This window comes from Halichoerus grypus, chromosome 7, assembly GCF_964656455.1.
Source record: "Halichoerus grypus chromosome 7, mHalGry1.hap1.1, whole genome shotgun sequence".
Classification (NCBI taxonomy): Eukaryota; Metazoa; Chordata; class Mammalia; order Carnivora; family Phocidae; genus Halichoerus; species Halichoerus grypus.
In genome coordinates this window covers 151,600,074-151,625,180 of record NC_135718.1, presented here as the reverse complement: position 1 = coordinate 151,625,180, position 25,107 = coordinate 151,600,074, and the positions used below count along the sequence as shown (strand labels likewise).

Here is a 25,107-nt window from a genome sequence, read left to right as displayed (position 1 = left end):
AGGAGGCTCTGTGCCCCCCATCTCTGAAGCCAGGCTTTTATTCTGACCTATGGCTGCCCGCCCCTACCGTGTCCAGGCCAGGTCAGGATGGTCTCAGTTTTAGGCTGTGGGTTCTGCCAGACCCCGCAGACCTGCGGTTTCTCAGGCAGCAGTTCTGCCGAAATGCAAGCCTTGCTTTAAGCCTGTGAATGTCACCCGTTTTTCTCCACGTGGCCTCACAAGTCAGCAATGGGCCTGGAACGTCCTTTGTTCTCGACCCTCACCCCGATGAAACCCATTCCTCCTGGTCCTGAGATGGGTGACTCAGGTCGGGGTCTGGGCAAACTCCAGGCACCCAAGGCCCTTTCTGGCTTTCCTGGCAGGAGGGTCCCCCGGAACAAGGAAGGGCTCAAGGCTTCGTCTCTGCAGGTATGAACTGCAAGAGGCTTCACCCAGGGAGCCTGAGCAAGTAAGCCAGCCACAGAAGGTGCGAGAAACCTCAGTGGTGCTGCCATGAGATCAAGGGAGCCCTCCCATCCTGGGCGAGTACCACATCTTTCCAAGACCTCTGGGAAGAAGGGAGCAGCTTCCCTAGGTAGGAGGGGCGTCCTCAGGAGCACTGAGCAGGAGGGTGAGAGCCCCCCTCCCCAGCAGCTAGCCTGGTCAGGGCGGGGCAGGTGGAGAAGGAACCTGGGGAGGCTTCTCTGAGGAAGAGGAAGGAAGCATAGGGAGCAGCTTTCCTGCCCACTCTCCCTGGGCCTTATGAAAAGAGGACTCTTGCCCAAGGCCCCTATAACCTGGCGTTGTAAACACCCAGGACGCGCTCAGCAGTGGCTCCCTGTCTCCTCTAGGGCAGGACCCATCGAGGGAGGCAAGACTGGGCTCTGGATTGGAGGGGAGTATGGAGGGGGCAGGGTGACGCTGTGGGGCTGGGAGCTGGGAGGCAAGCCCTTCCCCACCCCCCAGGCATACAAAACGGGAAAAAGCCTCCATCCCTGAACCACAGCTCTTCAGCCCACGAGGAGCCTGGTAATCAGGCTGCTTCCAAAAAAGCTGAGACTATCGTAAAGGCACAAGACATGTGGTGGAGCAGCTGAGGGAGGAACAGGAGCAGATTGGCCCAGATGAGAAGCGTCCACGAGGGTGGACCCAGGTCTGCTGCACTGAGCTCCCAGCGTGCACCCAGCGAAGGAGGCACTCAAGCAGCATTTGAATGAGGGAATGAATGACTAAGAGTGTTCTGGGGAGACAGGAGGCACGCTAACACAGGCAGCAATGGCCGTGGGGCGCCCCACCCGTCAGGGTGAGGTGGAGTGAGGAGAGCCCGGCCGCTTGAGTGCGGGGCAGCCAGGTCGGGTGAGGAGCAGGGTCCTGGGTGTGCCTGGGGGGGGGGGGGGGACGGCAGGTGTCTGTGCTGTGGCACCACCTGAGCGGAAAGGGCTCTGGCAGGGGAGGGCAGAGCCAGAGGGTAAGCCGGGGGCAAATGCCACCCCCCACAGGTGTGGTCTGAGTCACAGGTGCCCGGTCGGAGCTCTGCGTCTGCAGCTCTGGTCCCTCCTGCCCCAGCCCCTCCCTGAGAGAGCGGCTCCAGCCCCCCGCCCTGAAAGGCCTCTGAACTGGACTTGGAACAGGGCCAGAGCAAGGCCGTGCTGAAGGTGGACGGGAAGGAAACATCCCCAGGGCCCCAAAAATCAGGGGATGCAGGGCAAGGGCCCGTGAAGCTAGGAGGGACCACCAGCAGGGAGCACCCTTCCATCCCCCCCAGAGCAACACATCGCCCACGGCCCCGGCTCCCATAGCCCACTGGGCTCACAGCTCACATATCCTCAGCAGCCACAGCCCCCCCCGCCCCCCAAGAAAGCTGGGCTGTTGCTTAATGAAGTGGAATAAATTTAATCTGTAACTATAAAATGTCTAGGTTAGCGGCAGTTATGGGTGCCCAGAGACTGGGCAGAGCCTGTCCCCTGCAGGCACCCCTGGGGACACGGAGACTCCCCTCATTTCACAGAGGCGGCTGGCTGGATGTTAGCTTTGCGCTCTGCTTCAATGCAGTACTTCTCAGGAAGGCCGGTGGCTCTGCAGGGGGGACACAGGGCGGGTGTGAGGGGGGCATGGGACCAGAGAGGAGGCAGCAGGAAGCAGGCCCCGGAACCGGGGGGCCCGCACCCCCACCCCTGCTCCCACAATCCATCCCCCAAACACATTCCCCTCAAGGCTCTAGCCCCCTGCCTCGGAGCTCCCACAGAGCCAGGCAGCCCCAGTCCCAGAGCCTTCAGCGGGAGCCCCCTTCAGGGGGCAACAACCTGGGTGAGCCTTTAGTCAGGAGAAAGGGCCCTCCCAGAGCGCCTGCCACCTCCCTCCGGGCCCCTGACTCCCACACGCCCTGCCCTCGGGGAAGGGGAGGGGGAGGGGAGGTGGGCCACAGGGATTGCAGCGCACCTCAGCTCTTCAATCTTCCTCTTCTTGATGTCATCAATGCGCTCACGCCGCTTCTGGGCCTCCTCTTTGAGGCGCTGGCCCTCCTCGAAGGTGGCAATGCGGTCCTGCACCTGCTTCTGCTGGTTCTCACGTACCTGGCGCCTGAGCTCGTTGGCATGCCGTAAGCGCCCGGTGGCCTTTTTCTCCTCCTCCAGCCGCTCCTTCTCAATCTGCTCTCTCTGAGCCCTGGAGGGGGGACACCGGTTGCCGAATGGACTAGGCCGAGCTGGCCCAGCGAGGAGAGGCACTGAGGGAGCCTTCTGGAAAGGCTTCTCCAGGGAACATGCTTCAGAGACCACAGCCCTGCACACTCCCACCCTCTTCTGAGGCTCAGAGACCAGCCTCCAGGCCGCCTCCGTGCATGCCGCCCCTCTCCTCAGCCAGGCCCGGCGCCGTGGGCACTCCACGTCAGGGGCATGCTTAGACGGGCCCCGTGCTTGCTTTCATTCTGTTCCGTCACCGTTTTGAAATTCTTAATATTTTTTGAACAAGGGATCCCCCAGGCCCTGCAAATTATGTAGCTGGCCTATACTCAGGGTTTCACCCACTGGAAGCTATTTTATTCCAACCTTCTCTTTTGCAACGATGCACAGCTCCTCTCTAGCTGGTTCTAAGATATCCTTCTTTCTCTCTCTCCCTTTCTTCCTTCCCACGAACAATACTAATGACATTAACAAAACTGCAAAGGGGATACTCAGAAGTGACAAGTGCTGGTGTTGGTAGAGCTAGCTCTCCTACTTGCTGGAAGAAGGAAGGAGTTGTCCCTGGGGCCTCTTAGTGCTCCAGCTCTCCAGCTCTCCAGATTCCTCATAGGAGCCTCTTCGCAAGGGGATTTTCACGGGCCCTGATATCCTGGAGAAAGCGGCCAATGTGGGCCAGACAGGCTCCAAAAAACCTCAGATGAAATGTATTCGCATCTCAGGGGAAGCCCTGAGCTCGGCCACCCTGAGCCGTCATCTTAGTTCTTTCTCGACATAACCAAAAACGAGAACAACGTGTAAAATCATCTTGGGCAGGGATTTCTCACCTGCTCCCTGCCCTGAGGGCACTGGTGCCCCACAAAGCTCCGAAAAGCACCATGTCACTTATTCACTTCCCTCTGGCCAGCCATCTCCCCGGCCCCGAGAAACACCGGTGTCGTCTCAACTCTCGGTAACTCCCGCACACCCGCGGTCACCTGCAGCTGCCACAGGGCCCCCCGGTCTGCCCGGAGACACCTGCCGACTTCCTCACCCCTCTCCATTTATACTCCAACCCCAACCACTCAGACGCCCCCGTGATAGCAAGAAGCCACACGTCCTCGCCTTGCCCTTGTATTTTCCTATACAGAGAATGGGGTTCTGTTGTTTCACCTCAGGCAAAACAGGCTGGAAACGGGAGCTTGCACGTGTCACTAGGGAGCCCCTGGGCAGCTGGAAATCTGAATGGGGCGAGCCTGGTCACTTCATAGGGTTATAGCCGTGACCTTGGAGCCTGACTGCACTACAGTCACCCGGGAGCTTCCAAAACCTGCTGCCGCCCAGGGCCTCACCCCAGACCAGTTACATCAGAATCTGTGGGGGTGGAGCCCGGGCCCAGGACTTTATGTGAGCTCCCGGGTGTTTCTGAGAGCCACCGGGTAGGGTAGGTCAGCTATCTCTGCTTAGTCAGGGGGCTCCCGGACAAAGGCATCCCTCTCTCCAGAAGCAGGAAGCACATACAGAGGCCATCGACGAGGTCCTGCTTTTGAAGGAGGAAAAGTTGGATTGCTGGCTACAGCAGAGACGCTCCTAGCGCTAAAAGACACCCGCGCTGGTGGTCACATGGCCCTGGAGACAGCAGGTCTAGATGCTAACCTAGAACATCAGGTGAAGCTGAACGTCTCCAAAGGGCTGGTCTCACTTTAATAACTGGCTAGTGCACATGCTTTGGGCAAACAAAGCCAAGAAGGGACAAATGGGTCAGTGGCAGAAGTAGGACCCTTAATTTCTTCCCATTAATATTTGTTAGTGCCTGCTAAAGGCCACACAGGTGTCCAAGGGCATACAGGCTGGTGAGGGCAGACATCTGAGAGGTAGTCTGGAGCCCAGGGGCGGAATCTGTGGGGCTGTTAAGGAAGCCGCTTCCTTCAGCAGGTTTCCAGAGACCATAGCACGACCCTTGTGGGCAGGCAAAGCTACGGAGCCAAAGGGCACCACAGCTGGTGGGGACAGGCTGGGGGCCCACGGTCCAATAAAAGACCAGGAACCTGGCTCTGACAAGGGCAGAGATTCCTACAGGTCTGCTCTGCCTCTGGCTGGTGGGTCTTGGGTGGGGGCCCAGGTCTGGTCTGCAAGTACCTGGGGCGGTGCCAAGGACCGAGAGCAGGTAGACCAGAAAGCCGGGCTGCACCACTGACTCTCCACTTACCTGAGCATAATTTCTGTTATTTTGTATCTACACCCCCCATTCCAATTTTGTTTTGTTTGTTTCCTTTGAAAACTTCTGATCTTACAGAGTCTGAACCAGAGCAAGAAAGGAGTCATTCCCAGTTTGTCCAGAACAGTGCCAGGGGAACACCCCCGGGGCCAGGTCTGGTGGTGGCAGATCTGACTGAGAGACGCCAAAGCAGCTGTGGCTGCCGGCAGCTCTGGGGGTGGACGCAGGGCGGGGAAAGTGACAGATGTGAACACTTCACTTCCACTTATGGGTGGGAATTTTCACTGAGCCAAAAGGGAACAAAAATAAAAGGATGAAGGGTTGGCAAGGCAGGCAAGATGGATAAATATAGGTGACGTCCATCCAAATATGAGTCTCCCACATCCTCCCACATGAACTGGCAAGGACAGCGTTTTGTTCACCTCTAATGTCTCCCGGAGCATCCAGCACAGAGTCTTGAATTTATGTGCTTAAAACATATTTATCAAATGAATGGCAAAGACCCCAGCCCCCAACCCAGGCTCTTCCCCAGTGACCCACAACCTTGGTGTTTGAAGTTCTTTCTGTCTCTCCTAGACCTCCCGGCTGCAGCTTCATCCCTAACTTACAGGGGGACATGGCGGCAGGGGAGGGCAGAGGGACCAGACACATACTTTTACTTACACCTTTAATCCTCCGGGACAAATAATCCCGATAACACCCAATTCCTTAGCTACGTCAAGGTGCAGTCTTCCAAATCCCTAATCAGAAAATTCTTGGCTCTCAGTTCTTGTCTTTGCGCATTTCAGCTCTGCATCTAGCTGGAATGACTCCGCCATCCCAGGCAAGATGAACGCACATCTGTCTGTGGACAGGCCAGCAAGTCCTCTCCGCCCAGTAGGGGCCATCCCTGCCACAGTACAAGGAAAGGAAGCCGAGGTGCCCAGCCCCACCTACCGAAGAATCCTCTCGAACTCATCCCGGTCCCGTTGCACCTGAACGGCCAGAGTGTGCTCCTTGAAAGCCACCTGCTCCAACCGGCTTTTGCGCAGTTTGGCTTCTGTCTCCACCTTCTTCTGCGCATTTTCCTTTTCCTTTCTGCGCCACTCCCTGTCTGCAGCCTCCTGGTTGCGCTTGGCCCGCAAGGCGTCCTGGGAAAGGAGAAGGTGGGGAGACCCGCGAGGGTGCAAACCGACCTCGGAACTGACCGGGCACCTTAGGAAGACCCCGACTGCAGACTCTGACACAGCCCTCTTTGAGGAGTGCCGTGCATTTCTCTGGCAGCAAGACAGTTGCGGGAAAGCGTACATGGAATCTTGTAGAACTTTCTGGTCGGAAGATACCCTGGGGGGTCTTGGCTTGTCCTCCCCCACCGCCGATCCCAATTCTTTCCCTACACCTCCAACACCTCCAGGCGGTCCTACAGTCGCCTCTCATTTTAAAAACTGCTAATGATGGAGATGCCACAGTTCCCCTGGTGACACAGTTCAGTGATAGTTACAGTTGAAAGTTCTTTACGTGGCAGCCAAAAGCTTTCTCTTGAACCTTCAGCACATAATGCCCTGAGCAGTCCTCACTGCTGCAAGCACTGGGGGCAGCTCACCCCTTAGCCCTCAGACGACTCAAGTCTAGGTAACCTGCACGCCCCACCCGCTTCCGCATCACTGTCCGTCAGGTTGGTTTTGCAGGCTGTCAAGGGAATAGTTAAGGGAGCTGGGGAGCCCCAAGGAAGCCGAGACCAAGAAGGTACCTGCTCTGCCTGGTAATCCTGGGCCTTCTCCTGCATGGCCCTCAGACGGGCGATCTCCTTCTCTTTCTCCCTCCGTATTCTCTCCTGCTCAGCCTCAAACTCTGCTTCTCGAGCCTGCCAGGAAGAAAAGGTCTTGTAGAGCAGCTCCCGTTGCCCCAGCCTTGCAGAGAAACAAAGTCCCTGCCACAGTCTGTCCAGTATCTCCCATATCACTCCCTGACTCTTTTTAAGGTAGGGCAAAATAACTAGCAATGCATGAATAAAGTCAATTAGCATTGCAAAATCCTTCATTGTTTACCAAATGCTTCCTCCTATATGATCCCAGAGGGCCCCTACTACATTTCATGAGACAGGTATTATAGACGAGGAAACTGACATTCATTCAGATCAAGGGTCCTGCCCGATATCGCATAGCTAGTCAACAACCAAAGAGGATTTGAACGCAGGTATCCCAAGCCCAGCCTTCATGCTCCTTCCACTGTATTGCAGACAATGTCTAAGTTGCAAGGCCACTGGGCCACGTTTCTGCAAGTAACAACTGTGGCACCCTGCCTGTCTTGTAAAGTGCAGCAGGTGGAAGTTATCTCATTAGTCCCTGGGCAAATGGCCAACCATGCTTTGGGCAGTTCCACTGCGGTTAGCAGATACGCAAGGAGTGAACCATCAAAGTTAGCTCCCTTTGCCACTTCACTGGAAGAACAGACATAGCCCTAAAATCTTCCCAAACCCAGCCTCCCAACTACCATTCTTGGGTAGTCATGAGACTAATGGCTTGAGCTGGGTGGAAACGTGATCTCCGTTCCCACAAAGAATGTTCCATAGCCATCGTTCTACCCGCCCAGACTCCTGGGCAGCCCAGTGAGTTGCCTACTTGTGGGCTGTGCACAGGGGCTGTGTGTCAAAGCTGGTCTCTGTTCCACCTCGCACTAGATGGCAGGGTAGGGAACTCCGGAGGTATCCACAACCAATCTCTGCCCTTAGCTCTAACGGGGCAGCCCCAGCTGCGAGAACAGAGACCACCACTCCATCTAAACTGGGCTTAGAAGCTTTTTCACCCCCATTCCTCACTGCCCCCAATCACTCCGTTACTCAGCCTAGCTCCTGAGTGAGTCCGCGTGGCATGAGCAGCATCTCCCCGTCACCATGAGCGGGGTCACTCTCTGCCCCGCGTTGCATTTATGCTGACAGCTTCCACAGCAGCGGTGGGAGAAGCTCTACTCTCAGAATCTAGCCCCCAGTACAGGATGCCCAATACAGGAATTTTCACAAGAAATTTATGGGGCAGGTGACCCGTGGTCACTGGGGATGTAATTATGCATTCCATGAGGAATCCACAAAAACTTTCCTTTCCCCAATAGTTTTCATTTTCTTCCCAGTTTGTACCTGACCTTCATCCAACTTCTAATCAAAGATGTTAACAAGGGTATAACATCCTAATTTGGGTGTCCCTTCCAGCCTACTCTCTATTAATGAACCAGTGGCCAAGATGAAGAGAAGAAGGAGCCAGTCCCTTGAACGAAGGACATGAATTCTGGAATGGACACATGGCTTCCTGTCGTGAGTCCCCTAGATCTCAGGCCTGCCGCTCCCCGTGGCCAGAAGTCCCAGGCATCAGAAACCTACCATCTTCTTCTTGGTGAACTCCATCACCATCTGGTCTGCCAGTTTCTCCTGAGCCAGCAGCTCTGCCTTCTGTTTCTGGTTTTCGTCATTAATGCGCTTAATCTCAGCTTGCATCTTTAGTTTTTGCTGGTGCCTCCGTTCCATGTCCTGCCATCAGAAGGAAAAGAGCCTCCAAGTAGAAGGGGACAAGACCCGGAGACACTGGCCCATAAGGACAGAGACACAGAGGCAGGGGCTCGTGCCCCATCTGCAGGCCAGCTGCCGCCGCTAGCCTCTGGTCAAGCCTCACCAATGACCCCTCGCAGCCACATGGCCTCTTTGCAGTCTGCACCCACGTGGCTGGTGGCAGCCCCGACTCGGATGATTTCTATACACTCTCGGGGAAGTGGAGGCTCTTAAAATTCTCCCCGGTGTCTCCCACATGTCATGAGAAGTCCTACCCATTGTTGCTGGTCTTTTCTCCTGCCTTCAATTTCCCTCTCTTCGTCAAACCCTAGCTTCTGGTCTCTATTCCATAGTGATGATTGAAATAATAAAGTATTGCCCTAATTGAGTATTTTCTATTCACTGGGCCCTTTATATAGCCTATCTCTGAAACCCAAATACATCCCCAAACCCTGAAAGGTAGAATTTGTTCTCTCTCTCATGCAGATGAAGACACTGAGGCCCCAAATTTATTTGTCCAGGGCCATCCAGCTAACAAAATCCAGTGCCAGAATTTTGAAACCTGGTCTTTCTAAATTAAAGTTCCAATCTTCTCGGGAAGATTGCCCCAACTTCCAGTTCTCTCTTGATTTCTGAATCCCCTCTGCACTTAAGACGGTGCCACACCTCCTGGGATTTGGTTAGGCCCTGCCTTGTAGGTCCCCATTCATTCCTGTGTGTTCATCCTGTCCCTGCCAGAGGACGGGGACCATGTCACACTTCCTGTCTTCCCTGGCAATATGTGTAGCCCAGTGAGAGGAAAACAGCAAATAATCAACTAAAACAGGGAAAGGGGGAACCAAAGTGAGTGGCATGGGAGAAAAAGGGGGAAAAAATGGTAGACACAGAGAAAGACAATGAATGATGGAGGACAGGGTGCCAGTGTGACCCTGAGTGACAAGATCCCTTCTAAGGAAGGAGCCTGAGCCTTTCAAAGCCTGAAGATCGGAGCGAGCACATTCTCAGGTCCCAACGTAGACTCTTATGCAGCTGGCCTACCCATATCCTCCCACCAATCTCCAGCTCTGTCCTTCAAATTCTTCCACCCAACAACTCCCCACACACACCGTTTCCAGCTCCCTCCATCCCTCAAAGGCTATGCCCCACCCTAGACTTCCAGCTGCTTCTCAGCCCAGCTTCTGCCCTGACTCATCCAAGACAACCCTGCTGGCTCTCCCCGAGCTGGACTCACAGCCACGTCCAGGCCTCCCGGAACGCCTTCTGCACCAGATCGGCGCAGCACCCACCGCCTCCCACCCGGCTGTGGAGCGTGAGTCACGGCGGCCAGCATTCCCTCACTCTCCGCGTGCCTACCTCTTCACTCACCCCGCTTTTCCCCACCTGGCCCAGTGACTCTCCACTCCTTTCCCCTTCTCCCTCTCTTCCTTTCCTTTCTACCTGCTTCCCACCAGATTTAGGCCTGCATCGGTACCCATTATTTAATCCCACTGACCAGCACAAGGAGAAAACCTGCTGAACACTGATCTAGGACATATATACCATCATGCATTGACCTACTTCTTTGCCTATTTATTTACTTTTCAGGTTGTTGTTTTCGTTGGTTCCAACCATCATCAAATCACTGGGGGATGACAACCCAGTCGTCCATTAACGTGGGGAAAGAGGAAAAAAAAATCAGGAACACAGGTCCCACTAGTTAAATGACACCATGAGGAAATAATCTGACAGATCAGAATGGGGGAAACACTTCAAGTCAACTTGCCTGGGTCCCTCACAATACCAGTGCCAAGAAAATCAAGGAAGGAAGGAACGAGAACTCTTCTAGGTCAAAGCACATGAAAGAGGCTTAAGTGAATGCAAGGCAGGGACCTTGATTGGATCTTGGTTGAAAAAAAGAAAACTGAAAATACATTTTTGGAACACTTGGGGAAATCTGAATGTGGATTAAGTATTAAATGATATGACAGCATCACTGGATTCCAATTTTTCATGAGGGGATGAGATACCAGTACTGATGACTGGTAAGAGAGCATCTTTGTTCTTCCGAAATAAGGGCTGAACCATTTAGTAGCAAAGTCTCAAGATATCTGCTGTCAAAGAGTTTAACAGTAACAGAATACGTATAAGCCCCCAAAAGAGACAAACAACTATGGCAGATTCACAATTATGAAATCTAGGTGGAGCATGGATGGATATGATATATACAATTCTTTCAACTTGTCTGTGTGAATAAAAATTTTCAAAGGTAAAAAACTGAGGGGGGGCAGAAAGAATAAACACCCCAAAGGCTCCCCTTGCCCCCCCACTGTGCGAGCGGCCTTTATGTATTGCAACAGACCGGAGCAGGCAAACAGAAGAGGGTTTATTTAAGTCTACTTGGTTTTGGGCAGGTATGTCATCATTTCTTTTGCAATGGATATGCCTACTGATTTTACCTAGACTAACGGAGAAAAAAGGTTTGGCTCCTCCACACAATTAACCACGTTCGGATGCTGTGTACTTGGAGTGAGGGAACAGCAGGGAGCCTGAGCCTAAGACAGAGCTAAGACATCTACAAAGTGTATCACATCCCTAAATAGGTGCGGGAAGACTATTAAACATCCCTATGTTTATGTGTGCAATGCACATAGCTGTATATTTCCTTTCTGTGTCCATGCCCACGGATGTGTTGGTCTCGGACCCCAAGTGCCCGGGAGGCAGGGACAGAATCTGTCCAAGTCCCTGTTCATCCCCCAGTATAGCGCCACAGCCAAATGAACATTCAACAAGGCCATAAAAACTGATGGCGATGGTGTTGCGAAATGAGCATGCCTGACAGAAAATCAGTCCACACCCTGACACCCCCAAATCTCGGAGAGCTTTGTTGCTGTTGCTGGTGGAATTTGGCATTATCTGTCCAGCGTGTTACCCTTAGATCCTCCTCCTGGAGCTGTTCCATGTACTCCAGCATCTGGTCCCTCTCCTGCTCCCGCTGCTCGGCAAGCAGCGACCGCTCCTCCTGGTTCTTTTCCATCTGTTCCACAATGTGCTGTCTTCCTCTAGGAGTGAGAAGTACCGCAGGGGCTTAGAAACCCACGTCCACGTTCCTCTGCTCCAATCTCCACCCAAATAACCCCCAAGATGGGAGGTGTCACAGGGACAATTGGACAAGCACCCCCTACACATCGCTACTCTTCATGAGCCCAGACCAAAGTCCTTCTCGAGTGTCCGGTGTCATGAGGGTGCTGTCCTCTCCTCTTCCAAGCTCCCCTTCTTGAGGCTCCCCTTCTTCATTTGTTTGCCCAAGAGTGCACCCCACCTATGCAATGCACATTCTGCCTTTCAGTGTGTCAAGAGCTTCTGAAATCCTACCGCCTCCCAAGCCCTCCCTGAGCAATCACGGGATGCTAGGTTCCTATGCCAGCTTCGCAGTTAGAAAGCCCGGGACCTCTCCATCCTCCCATGCCTCTGCTAGCACCCAGTGTGTCCTGTCTCCCACCCACCTCCCACACCCACTTCGTTAGCTGTCTATCTTATGCCCCATCTCACGTGCCACAGACCTCCCACTCCTGGGTCTGAACAAGCCTCTCCACTCAGCGATGCCCTTGCTCAACAGTAAAAAGCAGAGAACCCAGAGTTTATAATCCGTTTTGGTGCCAGTGACTCCCTATGTGTTGTCAGGATGACAATAAACTTAGAAACATCCAGACCCCATGATGTATGAGTAAAGGCTGGGAGAATGAGAGAAGACACAGGTTAGGGTAGAATTGAGAGGAAGGACAATGAGATTCCCATCCAGGTGGAGCGCTTGAATGGCTTCATGACTCCAGATGAAATACACAGGAGGAATGAGTAAAAGAGTTACATGGAAGCAGGCTGGGGCTCAATATAAGGACCAACTCAGGTCATTAGAGTGGCCTGATGAGGCAGAGATTTTTCTTTAATTGGAGCTATTTATGCAGAAGATGAAGAGCCACTTAGCCATTAAATCCACATTTATAGGGAGCCTACTACAGTCGAGCAGCTACCTATGGGAAGTACAGAGGTGAATGGTTCAAGAGCACAGAATCAGAGGGGGAGAGAGCAGAGCCAGTCAGTGTGGTTCAAGGTAACTCTCACATTATATGGTTGATGTTCTAGACCTGGGACACTGTGGGTCTATAATTTACCTGTTCTGGTAAATCTACTTGTCCTTTTGGTAACTTTACCTGCTCTGGTAAATTTGGTAAATAACCTGCTCCGATAAATTTACTTGTCCTTTTCTGCAAAAGGAAGGGGACTGAGTTTTTCACCCTAACATGCGTTAAGCACCTGCTACCGGCCAAGCGCTCTGCTAGGTCCAGGAGCTCCAGGAATGAACCAAGACAGGAATGCTGTCTGGTGAGGGCCAGAGAGCCCCAGTGCAAGAAGCCATGTGCTGGAGTATAAACGTGGTGTGGCAGGACGCAGAGAAAGGGGCCCTGGAGCCTGCCTGCTGAAGGGATAGAGCTTTCCAGTGGAGGGACAGCAAAGCCACATACTAAAGGAAGAGAAAGTATTTTCCAAGGGAAAAGGAAAGAGAAGAGTATTCAAAGCAGGAGGAACAACAAAAGCATAAACCGTGAGGAGTCCAGGCGTGCTGGGGGACGGGGAACCGCAGAGGGATGGCAGGAAAAGCTAGGAAACGAGGCTGCGTTGGGGCCAGACTGTGAAGCACCTGTTATGATCTGAGGAATCAGCTTTGAGAAGCTCTGCGGTTCTATGAATCTCATCATAAGGTTTTGAGATCATAATAGATGGTAGTAATGACCATTTCTCCTCTGTTCCCTCTTGGCAAGGCTACTGGGACCTAAAGACCCATGGAAATGACAGGGAGGGAGATGCCAAAACCACCGCTGTACCTGATTCTTTCCTCCCTCCTCTTCCTATCCAGTTCCTCCTGCCTTTGAATGGATCTCTGTCGTTCCACCTCCATCATCTGATCCAACCGCTTTTCCTCTGCATCCAATTCTCTTTGAATCAGCTGCTTCTCCAGGATTTGGGCATCCCTGATGGCATGGCACTTGGCATTGAGGATGATCTGCAGGGGGGCGGAGGGGGAATGACACAGTGGCACCAGGTCTAGGCACAAGGACGGGGAGGGATGCACCATGGGATGTGGAAGCTGGAGGGGAGAAATGGGAGCAGGGCACTCCTGAGCGTGCCGGACCCGCGCACAGCCACGCGCAAGCCCGGGAGAGGAGGAGCATTCCTGTGCTCACCCTTCCCTGAGTGTAGCTCTGTGCGAACACTGACTGGCTCCTAAGAGTGCTAGCCTATGCAAGGAGAAGCCTCACTAGTACCTCTCAGGGCATTGGGTCTTCGTGTTTTGGGGGCCATGGACCACTCTTTGAGAATATGAAGAAAGCAATGGGCTCTGTCCTCCTTAAGATTCACTTGCATACATACACATAAAATTTCCATAAAACTTCAGAGGTTCAAGGTCCCCCTTAGGGACCCATGAACCCCAACATTAGGCCCTCTGTTCTACTTCTCAGGGAAACTGAAACACTCGTGCAGAGGCCAAGCGACTAGACTTTTTAAGCTGGAAGAGCCCAACATGACACATCAGGGGACAGCCTTCCATAAGAACGACCAAGTGAAAGCTCTGGAAAATAAAAGGAGGCATGAGGACAGATCAACCTGGGAGAGAAGTATAGATGACGGGGTTGGGAGTCAGCGGTGTTCGTGTGCTTGGGACGTGAACCACATGCAAATGAGAAACAAAAAATCCACCCGAGCCTCTTGTCTTCATGCTCTCAGCTAAAGGAAGCCCTTTGGGCTCCTCAGGAGAAGCCCGTTTCCCGGCAGGAGAGAAAGGGAAGGCAGGTCCTCACTTGGCAAAGCTCAGTTCACCTCGAGAATCACCCTGCTAAGTAGTTTTACCACTCTTGCTTGACACATGAAGAAAATGAGGCCCAGGGCGGGTGAGTGACTTGCTGAAGGTCACACGGACAGCATGTGGCAAGGCCAGTCCTCCCTCTGACCACAGCAACTCCCCCCTCCACCAGCCCCTCACCCGTCACCCCCTCCTTGCCCCAAGTCCATCTGGAGCTGAGGCCGTCCAGAGCCTAAGAGGAGGGCGGGAGGAGGGGAGGAACGAAGTCCCCACCTTGCTCATGTCCTTGAGCTCCTCTTCCTGCTGCATGCGCAAGGTGTTGGCTCTCTGCAGGAGGTTCTGGGCCCTCTCCTTGGCCACCTCCTCTAGGTCGCTGAGCTTCTTGTTGTTTCTCCACACCATTTCCTTCTGCTTCATGATCTTCTTGCGCTTGGTCACCGCGTCCTACGGGAGACAGTCTGGATCAGTAGGGGACTGCCCTGGGCGCTGGCCCGGCTACCACAGGCCACCCAGGAGGACCCTCAAGGTGGCTTCACCCGTCGTGCTAGCAGAACCCAGAAGTTTCTCGGCCTGGCTTCCTCCTCACCCGTCCTCCGCCCCCCAGCTGTTCCCACACCTGGTGTCCACTCTAGCACGTCTCTGGTCTCCATGAAGCGCGCATTCACGCCTCCTTCCAGGACCCCCAGACTAGAGCTCCCCCCTCCCATCTGCAGAGATCAGGGCTCGGGGAGGGCAGCTACCACAATGGCCTCTTTCTCCTTCTTGAAGGCCTGCTCCCTGGCCTCGAGGTCTTCTCTGGTCAGCACGTGGGATGCCCATTTGACGCGTTCAAACTCCTCAGGGCTCATGATGAGGGACTCCCCAGAGGGATCCTTGGCGGGAACGCTGCCCCAGGGGATGAACAGTCAGTGGAGAGGAGCGGGAAGCTCTCAGCACCACACCACAGGTGCTCGGCCCTCCGCCCCTCCCTCATCACTGCTGGCGTCCCACGATGCCACCCCACGGTGGGAGAGACCGCCCGCTGCACCACCGGCCCACTGGGGAGAAGGGGTCCCAGGTGAGGAATGGGCCAAGCAGAGACATTTTAAGGGCTTTTGCTGAAAGGCCTAGTGTGCATGTCACCTTCTCGGTGCACCCATCAGAGACCCTGCCCCGCCCCTCATGTGCACATAGGCCAATCCCCCCACCAGGCCGAGAGCCGACCTCCTCGGAGGCCACCGCACTCTGCTGTCACGGCCTGGGCTGTGCCTCCCACCCCCGGGCACGGCCTGTGCGCGGACCACGCACTCCTCCAGGATGCAGCCTCTGCCGGCCCTGGTGGCCGCCTAGCCCCCGGCTGGGCCCAGAGGGAGAGCGCAAAACCACGCTGGTGAACTGGACTTTAAAAATAGCTTATTCCTCAAGGATGACATAAAAAGGGCAGGGGGGACGCCAGACAAGGTTGAAACGGATGCTGTGAGAAACCTAAGCATCCCTGTCCAAACGGCCCAGAGAGAAGCTTTGAGCCCTAAATATTAATTAAAATCTCTGATCAACAACAGTCAGAAGCATGTCTGCGGACCTCTCCTCCTAGCCGCCCAGCACATTCAGCAAACCAATAGCTAATTATAATGATTACAAACAAATGACATACACTGAAGGTGGAGGCGGCAGGAGCAGCCTGGGCCGGGAATAAAGCTGCTTCTGGGTGAGGCCATTTAACAGGGACACGGCAAGGAGACGCAGACCATCTGAGGCAGGAAGTGAAACCTCATCCCATAAAATGCATGTGTGTGTGTGTCTGTGTGTGTGTGTGTAGGTGTGTGTGTGTGTGTGTGTGGTGGGGAGCAGTCCAGGAGGAGGACCGAATGAGTGAGTGGATCCGGGGCTTGGCCCGGGACCTGCAATGACCAAGACCGATCTGGCCCCCCCCAAAAAGGAACCCTTCCTTCGCCCCACCAGCGGCTGCAGGAGGTGGACCATGCATGGCCGTTTGCCACCAGGGCCGACCAGACCGCGCTCCTGGGGCCGTGACCCAGCCGTGCTGCCCCAGCTCGTGACACAGGCGACACTTCCTGGGAGCTCAAGTTCTCCGCGGGTGGAACCAGGGCTGGGAGGACGGTTTCAGAGAGTGCAGCTGGAACCAACCCCCCACCGCCCCCAGCGACAGCTGTTCCCCCTGCTGAGCTACAGGCCTAAACCACAGGGGCACCGAGCAAGGGGGCAGCTCTAGGCAGGAAGCCATGCAGAGCCAATCCCAAAGGAACCCAAGAGCCCCGGGGAATTTCCTCTTCTGGCCTCAGAGCCTGGGAAGAAGCCAGGGGGCCAATTAGCATCTGGTCAGTTTCCCTTTACTTCAGATTCTTGGTGCAGCCAAAAGGAGTTGACTCATCTGGACCATTTCTCTTTACCAAGAGCACTAAGGGGGGCTCAGAGAGGACCCACCAAGCACGGCCCCTCTCGCAGTCCCATGAGTCCCACCGCAGCCAGGAGACAGGGGAAAAGAAGAAGCGGGGGATCGAAGGCAAAGGCAAGAATCCATACAGGAGGGGGAGCAACAAGAGAGGCCAAGATGCCAAGGAAGGAGAGCTAGGAAGAGAACAGGGGAGATGAATAGGATAGAAGTGGGGCTCAACTATCTGGAGGAGATCAGATAGCCCCTCTCCCTGCACAGGTCCTCAGCAGAAGTGCAGGCTGGGATGGGGAGGCAGGGCCCTGAGCCCTGGGTACTCACATGAGTTCCCGGACCATGTCCCGGGTGATGAGCTGGATGGTCTCCGGCTTGTTTTCCAAGCCCAGGGCAGTGAGGGTTTTCCGAATGGCATGCTTATCTCGGAGGACCACAATGGGGCTGTCGCTCCGGGCCTGAGGCTGTGGGGTCAGGAAGCCAGCTTAGAAGCTGGTCAGCCCACATCCTGCGGGTCAGTCCCAACTTCTTCAAGGGCAGCCTTCCCCTCTTTCTTCCGCCCCATCCGATGGCAGAAAAGGCTGACTGGGGCCCAGATCGCGGGACCACCAAGAGTTTCCAGGGCACTGAGAAAGCAGTACGCTGCTCTGCCCGTGAATATGGCTGCCTTCTTACTGACCAGCGCCTCTGAGAACAAGGCCTTCCCATGTCTTGTGCAAATAGTCCTGGAAGGATGGGGAGGGGAGTGGCTAGTGTGTGTCCATTCCTAACCTGAAACCATCAGGCACGAAAATCTGGGGTCTCTAGGTTCTCCTCCCTTCAAGATTTATGAAAGAAGAAATAATGATCTCTCTTGGACCCACATCGTGGTTTGAGATAATACGATTTGTTACAGACTCATGCAATCCATGATATTTGGAATTTTTAATCCTTCCTTATGATTAATTTACTTTGGTCCCCCCACCCCCGAAAAAATCATATGGAGGAGGTTAGAAATGGCCAAATGGCCTGGTGGAGACCTGCGTTTACATGGAATTTGGTTAGAAAGTCAGGGAATCAGCATTAGAAGGCATACATATTAAATGTATGATTTTTTTTCCAAAATATTCCAACCATGAAAGAGTCAGATAATAAGAAAATGAAAGCACTTATTTCAGGAAAATTTTGAACGCAGGAGAGAATTTCATTTGTCATGAAGGCAGCGACCGTGATCCTGCCTCCATGGAGGTCGTGCAGGTCCTTCGGGTCCTGAGCGCCCTTCGCCCTTTGCACAGACCGTCCCCAGAGCGCTACCACCACCTGCAGTCCATCTGCTTCCGAGAGGGCGCGACTCAGGCACGCCACGGACCGCTTCTGCCCCCTGCTGCCGCTTCAGAGACTTCCGCTCCCCCAGCGAGGAGGCCAAAGAAAAGGGCCAGGAACAGGCATTTCTCTGACTGCCCCTCCCGCTGTCCCAGCTGGACGACTCCTGGAGAACTCAGCCATTTCCAAACCCTTCATCACCCCACGGGCCCAAAACAAAACCTGTCTGTAAGTGAGGGTGCGTTCCTCCGATTCTGTCCCTGTGGATAGGAAAACCGATGCAGATGGCCGTCTTCTAAATGGAGAAAGGCGGGGCGCCTGGGTGGCTCAGCTGGTTAAGCTGGTTAAGCGTCTGCCTTCTGCTCAGGTCGTGATCCCGGGGGTCCTGGGATCGAGTCCAGCATCGGGCTCTCCGCTCAACGGGGAGCCTGCTTCTCCCTCTGTGTGTGTTCTCTCACTGTCTCTCTCAAGTAAATAAATAAATAAAATCTTAAAAATAAGTAAATCAGAAAAAAATAAATGGAGAAAGGTGCCTGTCTCGAACCCTCTGGAAGGTCCTGTTTGTTTGTTTAAAGATTTATTTATTTCCTTGAGAGAGAGAGCGCTCACACGCGCAAGTGGAGGGGGTGCAGAGGCAGCAGGAGAAAGAAGCCCCAAGCAGACTCCCCGGGGTCACGGATCACACTCCCCGAGGATCGCAGATCACGGATCACCGATCACAGATCACGGAGCTGGAGGTGGGGCGGTGGGCTTGATCTCACACCCCTGAGATCAGACCAGAGCCAAAACCAGGACTCAGACGCTCAGCCGACTGAGCCACCCAGACGCCCCTGGAGAGTCCTTTTAGTTCACAATGAGGACAGCGAGGAGCACAGACATCCGCTGGGCTCCCGCCACCTGCCGGATGCACAGGTGTTCCTACCAGCACTCACACCACTCCTGGCATCTTTCCTGGCCTTTACTCTGTCCCTCTGTCTCTCACTGCCCTCTCTCCATGTCCCATTCTCCTTCCGTCCTTGCCTCTCTTCCTTCTCACCTGCTGCACTTCCCATGTACCAAGAATATTCCAAGTCATGCTCTCGCTAGCTCTCCTTCTCTACACAGAAGAAGCTGTCGGCCTCTTAGCGGGGACGACACCTGCACAGGAAGACCTGCTCGGGATTTCCCAAAGCTAATGAACCCTGTTAGTTGAGCAACTGGGAGAGGAGGATCTGTGGTTTTCTCTGATGCTGTTCTTGGATGGAGGGGCAATATGTTGCTCCGGGTCTGTGAGCTCGGTCCGTGGCCCTCACACATCTTCATCCTGGGGCACTCACTGGGCAACGACCTGCTCTCTGCAGCAGAGCCCCCCTCAACATCACAACAGATTTTAAATGCAGGGCAGATGTGAAGATTGCAGGGGTGGAGGGGCCAGGTACCCCTGATCACAGGGGCCCCACTAGATGCCAGCGTCCGGCTGCTCGGGTCTCCCTCTGAGAGTCATCTGGGTGACTGGCTTCATCCCGAGCAACACCAGTCCTGGTCACTGCCTCCCAGGGCCAGCTACCTGGAGGGGCTGGGTGACGGTTACCTTGACCCCTCCGAAGAGGCTCTCATCCACCTCGGAGCTCACGGCTCTGGTCCGGTAGCGAGCCCTATTCCTCGACCTGTTGGAAGTGGTGGAGGACGAACTCAGGACGCCGGTGGTGCTTAGCGGCTGCAGGGAGAGGCAGAAAGGCCGGGTCGTCAGTACCAAGCGGTCGGCTGGACCCTGGGCAAGGGAAACACCTCGCCAGCCCGTGCCAGGGAGAAGCAGGTAGGCATGTGGGGGAGCCACTGAGGGGAAGCACCGGCTAAACCCTGAAATGTAGGAGACACCCCGCAGAAGCAGGGGGGCGTCTGGGCAGGGGCCAGGCACGCTAGCTCCGCGAGAAGGAGCATTTCCTCGTCCCCACACTGAAGATGGCCAGGTCATCGTGTGGTACAGAAGGGAGGAGGAAGGAAGTGGGGATGGCAAGAGGACGTCATCGTCATCCTGGTCCCAGTTTCCCACAAGGACACTGTCTTGTGAGGCCTCTCCGGAAAGGTAGCATCCTCTCCCACCTCCAAGCCTCTTGGCCTGAGCTCTGAGCCCCTTTCACAACTAACACCGCTATCTGACATCCTCCGTGTCCCCACAAGCTCCCAAGGTTATGGTGGGGACCAGAGGACACTGAGGATGGAAAAGCACCTTCCCGCTGCTTGGCTCACAGTTGGTGCCCAGTAAAGTTCAGTGGATGAAGGCTGAGTGATTGCTTCATGGCTTTCACTCCTGGGACCCCAAAGGCATGCACTTTTAACCAGCCAGTGTCTTCCTATTTGGGGAGAATTCCTCATCTAATGAGTTGAGATAAGGCCTATCTCCGACTGTAGACGCTAAAAACACCAGATACGCTCCTTCTGAGCCTGGGCAAAGGGCCTCGGCTGCACCCATCGGATCCCCTGAGCCGGAATGGAGGGGAGCTGGTTGTGCCCGGAGAGCCCGGGGGAGCTCTGGCCGAGGCAGCGTGGTGAGGACCCGCGGCAGCACCCCACAAAGCTGCCGGGGCTGGGCATGCCACGGTGCATCCAGGGGCCTTGCCAGACCCGCTCTGGGTGGTGATTTGGGCTCCGGTTCCAGCTGCAGTGCCTCCCTTTGTCCCCGTTTCCCACGCACAGTTTCCCAGGCGGGGAGCTCCCCGAAATCCACCCCCCTCTATGCCCTCGTACTTAAGTCAGAGTTCCGGCTCTGCTGCCTACAACTACCAATACTAGTACAACCTCCCCCCCCAAAGCCCAGCTCAGCCCCGAGAGGAGTCTGTCTCCGGGAGGTGACTTCTGCCAGGACTGGGGGCGGCTCCAACCTTACTCTAAAGCTGACCCAAATCTCCCTTTGGAGGAGCCAACCTGTCCCCCAGTTCTCTAAGCTGGGATGTCTCGGCGGCATGAGCTACCCACTGGGGGTCTCCCAAGCCTGGGAATCAGCAGCCGTCAAGAGGACAGGGTAGACAGGGAGAAGGACCCCGTCGTTGCAGGTCACTAAGCCCTGGACAATGTGTTTTGAAAGCTCTCTCCGATCCGCCCTGACCAACCAGATTCGGCAGCACCTGTTTCACCTGCCTCGGGTTTTCCCGCTAAATCAGGCGATTATTCTCCAGCCGCGCAGGGCTGTGCGTGCCCTCCCTTCTCCTCACCGCCTGGCCCAGCCGGCAGGAGGCTTACGGTGGGGGCCTCCCTTTACAGCTTCAGGCAGCCCCGTACAGCAAAGCAGGAAAGCTTGGGTTTATTAGAAGGTAAATATAGCAGCCCCAAGGATGCCTAATAACAGACTCGGAAGGCTTACTGCTCCCCTTTCCACCAAAAATAGAAGCAGAGGAAATGAAAAGAACCTGCAGTAGGTGGGACTGAGGGCAAGCATTGGGAGGGGAAAGGTGGAAGGTACCGGACCAGCAGGGATGGTGTGAGTTCTGCCTCTAAGTAAGGAAAAAGGTGTGGTGCCTGGCACATCAGAGGAGTGCGACACGCATTAGAGGAAGCCCGAATGAATGAAAGCAAGCAAGGCGGCCTCTCGCGGGCCGCAGGCCGGCTTGACTGGAAGCTTCCCCAGAACACGCCTGACTCCGCGCCACTCCCCGACTCCACATCTTCCAAATCACTGTGGAAAATAACGTAGTGACAGGGCTTTGGAAGACAGATGAAAAGTATTATTATTGTTTTTGCATGTGTTCCCCTGTTTCTTTTCAAGGGCTCCTGCAGGTTTGCCGTTTACCCTCAGGTGTCCACCGGGCGACAGGTTCCTCCAGGGCTGAGACCCCGTCGCCTCTTTCCTGTGCCCTTGGCACCCAGGTCAAGAGCAAGCCGCTCATGAGATGCTCCACTGTCAGAGCCTAGAAGTCAGAACAGAGGAAGGAAAAGAGATGACCACAGAGAAGTGGCCACTGGGCAGGGCAGAGGGAAGCTCTGAGCTCTCTAGGGTTGGGTGGCTGAGAAACCTCACTGGAGAAATGCTGACTTTGAAGCCACAAGCCCCAGCCATCATAGCCAAGAACAACAAGAAGGATTAGGGAGGTCACTGTGTAACAGCACTCGAAAAAATGAAGAACCAAGCAGAAATGGAAAGTTAGAGCCCTCTAGGTCGAGACAGTAGCCAAAAGGCTCTTTTAGGAAGTGAAGGGCTGGTTTGACTTCTTGCATGACCAAATAAATATCCCCAAGAGGGTGAGCAGCGCCCAGAGACAAGCCTGTCTAGTGCCTAGTTCCAGGGGCGGAGATGAGGAGGGCGGACAGATAAAGATGCCAGTCCCACTTGGATGTTTCCATTCTTGCTGACCCAGCCGACTCCCTCTCTTCAAATACCCTCCCACCCCAGGACCACAGGAATTTGGCCGCCACTAGGAATTTGGGGAGAGACTCCGATGCCAAAAGATTAGCTGGTCAATCGGATGATTTTCACTCTGTCATTGACACAGGACAGTCTCTATAATGTATTAGGTTTTGAAGAAACCAGATTGGAAGGCACAGGTGAGTATTCCTGCGAAAATGTCTGTTTGAAGGGTGTGCACCCCGAGTGCGTATTGAAAGAATGTTCACAAAAAAATGTTGAACAGAAATTTTGGATGAACATTATCTTCAGATGGTTCTCGCAGTGAATGATTTTCTGCAATTGAGGAGGTAACTCTTTTTATAGGTAACACACTGTATTTATTTGAAAACCAAACTTAGCCGTGGGGCTGGTGCTGACTCTGAACACAGAAGTGTAGCCCTTAAAAACTGCAGCATCGGACGTCCCCGATCCAGTACGTTCAGCCCAAATCCGGTGAGAAGAAGCTGGTACGGGGGTGGCGCGGACAGCTGTGGGGTTTCCTTGACGTAACCTTAACACCCGTCAACGGAACGAAGACCTTTTGCGTCCTTTCCTGGACATCCTCCTCACCCTGCCGTCCAGTTCTCCTTTTGCATGTAGGTTCATCACGGGCCGGCAAAGCAAGCTTCCAGTGCTCAGCCCGATTCTATGTCCCTTTCTGTGGGCTTTGGTTACCAAGAAGGTGAGGATGCACCTGCCCCAGGCAGCTGCCTTTTACAGAGTGATGCACTCAAGCCACCTCTTTCCTCAAATGGGAGACAAGGCTGGCCATCAGCGGAATGCCATCTGAAGGTGGCATCCTAGTCAGGACTGAGGTCCCAAGCCTCTTTCTGGAGGATGGTGTTATTCATTGTTTTTGGCAGAGTCCTGGAAATCCGCCTCATCGTGAGCCCCAGCCTCCCCGCCGCCGCCAGCACCTCTCCCCACTCCTCCAAACACTCTCAAAAGCTAGCGAGCGGCACACGCACACACACACACACGCACACGCACACACACACGCGCGCGCGCACACACGCACACACACACACACAGCCTGCCAGAAGAGTGGAGATCACTAACTCGACCCACTGCTTCTGAAAGGTGCCTGCAGGCCCAGTCCTGTCCGGGGGATCTCAGAAGGCCTCCGTCAGCAGGCCGACCCCTGCCCCGAGTGGCCCATAGGCAGGGAATCCCGATCTGACTACACTAAAGCCCACAAGTCTAGCCTAAGTGCAATGCACTGATTAATTTGCACTGGAAAATATGAATAGTTTTAACCGGAGAGAAAGGAAGTGAGAGCTGCTATGTGTTCTTAGTTGCCTGCCGGGAGGCCCGACGCAATGCTAGGCCATCACAGACAGACGGACACACACCTTGTGCTTATGAAGCACCGAGGAGAGCCCGGAATGACTAAGCCTGATAAAACGGATCCGTGAAAGGGGACCCGCACCGCAACACCACAGGGAGTCCCCAGAAATTGGGGACCGCTCTTTGTTGGAGACTTGTTTGCATATAATTAACAAAGCTCTTCTGAAATCCCTACTTGGGGACCCTGAATTGGAACCACTGAGCCCTAGAAAAGCAGTGTGACCTATGGGCACGAAATGTGTCCACTGAATACCCGGGGCATCATCTCTGCCCCCTGGTGTGCCCCAGAAATTCTAAGGTTATTTCCAACACCCTGAGGCTCCAATGACTATCCTCTGTCCCGCTGCCTTATCCCTCAGGGACCAACACCCTCCTTACTGGAACCCAGACACCCCTTCATAGCTCCTCCCAGGCCTGGTGTCCTTGTCAACCCTCACCACTGCGGGATTCTTCCCACCCTAGGGAACCCCAGGCCTGCCAAAGCACACCTGATCCCTCTCCAGGGCCTTTCAAACCTGGTACCTACCCACCCATTCATTCATTCAAATACTTGTTGAGCCCTACTGAGTGAACCAAGGCCCCACCAACAGAAGAGAAACCTGAGGCTCAGGGACGTTAGGTGACTTTGTCACTCTGCTCTCAGTGGCCGAGCAGGTCCTATAACCCGGCATGTGGCCTCCTCACCTGCGGTTGACCCACATCACCGCCCATCATCCCCAGCCCGTGGAGGCTCTAGCCTGAAGGAGAGGGAAGAGAACGTCCCTTTCTCCGGAACTCCCGGGCTAGCACCCCTCCGCGCTTTCAATCCCTATCGACCCCACCCCTAATTCCTCCCGTGGACCCTCCTCGGGACTTCCCTTGCTGCTTCTAGGCATGTCTTCTTTGCCCCTGGGCCTTCCTGACCCCAGACCCTGACTCATTTTCTGCCCTCCCCAACGCCTCGCTCTTCCCGCTCAGCACCCCAACCCAGTTCAGGACACATGAGGCCCCCCTCCTTGGTGCTCCCGGGACCTCACCATCTCAGCCGAACGCCCTGGCTCTGCGCCTGCGCCGCCTCTGCTACCCACCCCGCAGCCTGGGCGCTGGATGTTGATGCGTTACCATAGCAACGAGAGCGCGCGTGCACGCCGCGGCCCCGCCCCTGGGCCCACCCCGGCCCCGCCCCTCAGTTCCCGCGGAAGCACGCGGCGTCCAGCGATCGGGGGGACCCGAGCCCCTCCCTTGACTGGGAACGGCGCCCCCGAAAGACTGAGCCCCGCCGGCGAGCCCGGCTCTTCACTCTGGCTCTGGCTGGACCGTAGGGTCGGAACCCGAACCCTCAAGGGCCTGGCACGGGCCCAGGACGCATCTGTGGGCACTCCTGCAAAAGCCAGGCCCGGGGACACCCCCTGGTTACCATGGTTCCTGTTGCCAGTTCTGCCCAGGCGGTGCCCGCCAACCCTGGATCAGAGGAGACAAGTTTCACAACAGGACAGTCTGGTTAGACCACAGAAAGTACTTCCCGC

General features: G+C 54.9%; 1 protein-coding gene across 5 annotated transcripts; it reads right to left on the bottom strand.

The window, feature by feature from the left end:
- Nucleotides 1-1,856: 1,856 nt before the first annotated feature.
- On the bottom strand, nucleotides 1,857-24,724 carry CFAP45 (cilia and flagella associated protein 45). Of its 5 annotated transcripts, XM_036091438.2 has the most exons (13): nucleotides 24,619-24,724; nucleotides 21,662-21,779; nucleotides 19,466-19,591; nucleotides 16,921-17,057; nucleotides 14,948-15,092; nucleotides 14,481-14,651; nucleotides 13,231-13,409; nucleotides 11,280-11,409; nucleotides 8,207-8,353; nucleotides 6,584-6,697; nucleotides 5,791-5,984; nucleotides 2,419-2,643; nucleotides 1,857-2,055 (listed from the first exon to the last, which is right to left on the bottom strand). In XM_036091438.2, exons 4-13 carry the CDS (start codon nucleotides 16,935-16,937, stop codon nucleotides 1,977-1,979), a joined length of 1,401 nt encoding a protein of 466 aa, XP_035947331.1. In that variant the 5' UTR covers nucleotides 16,938-17,057; nucleotides 19,466-19,591; nucleotides 21,662-21,779; nucleotides 24,619-24,724; the 3' UTR covers nucleotides 1,857-1,976. The 5 variants fall into 5 exon arrangements, with proteins under 5 accessions (XP_035947331.1, XP_035947328.1, XP_077934602.1 ...); XM_036091435.2 differs by lacking the exon at nucleotides 21,662-21,779 and having other exon boundaries at nucleotides 24,619-24,712; XM_078078476.1 differs by lacking the exons at nucleotides 16,921-17,057; nucleotides 19,466-19,591; nucleotides 21,662-21,779; nucleotides 24,619-24,724 and adding an exon at nucleotides 15,841-16,899.
- Nucleotides 24,725-25,107: the final 383 nt, after the last annotated feature.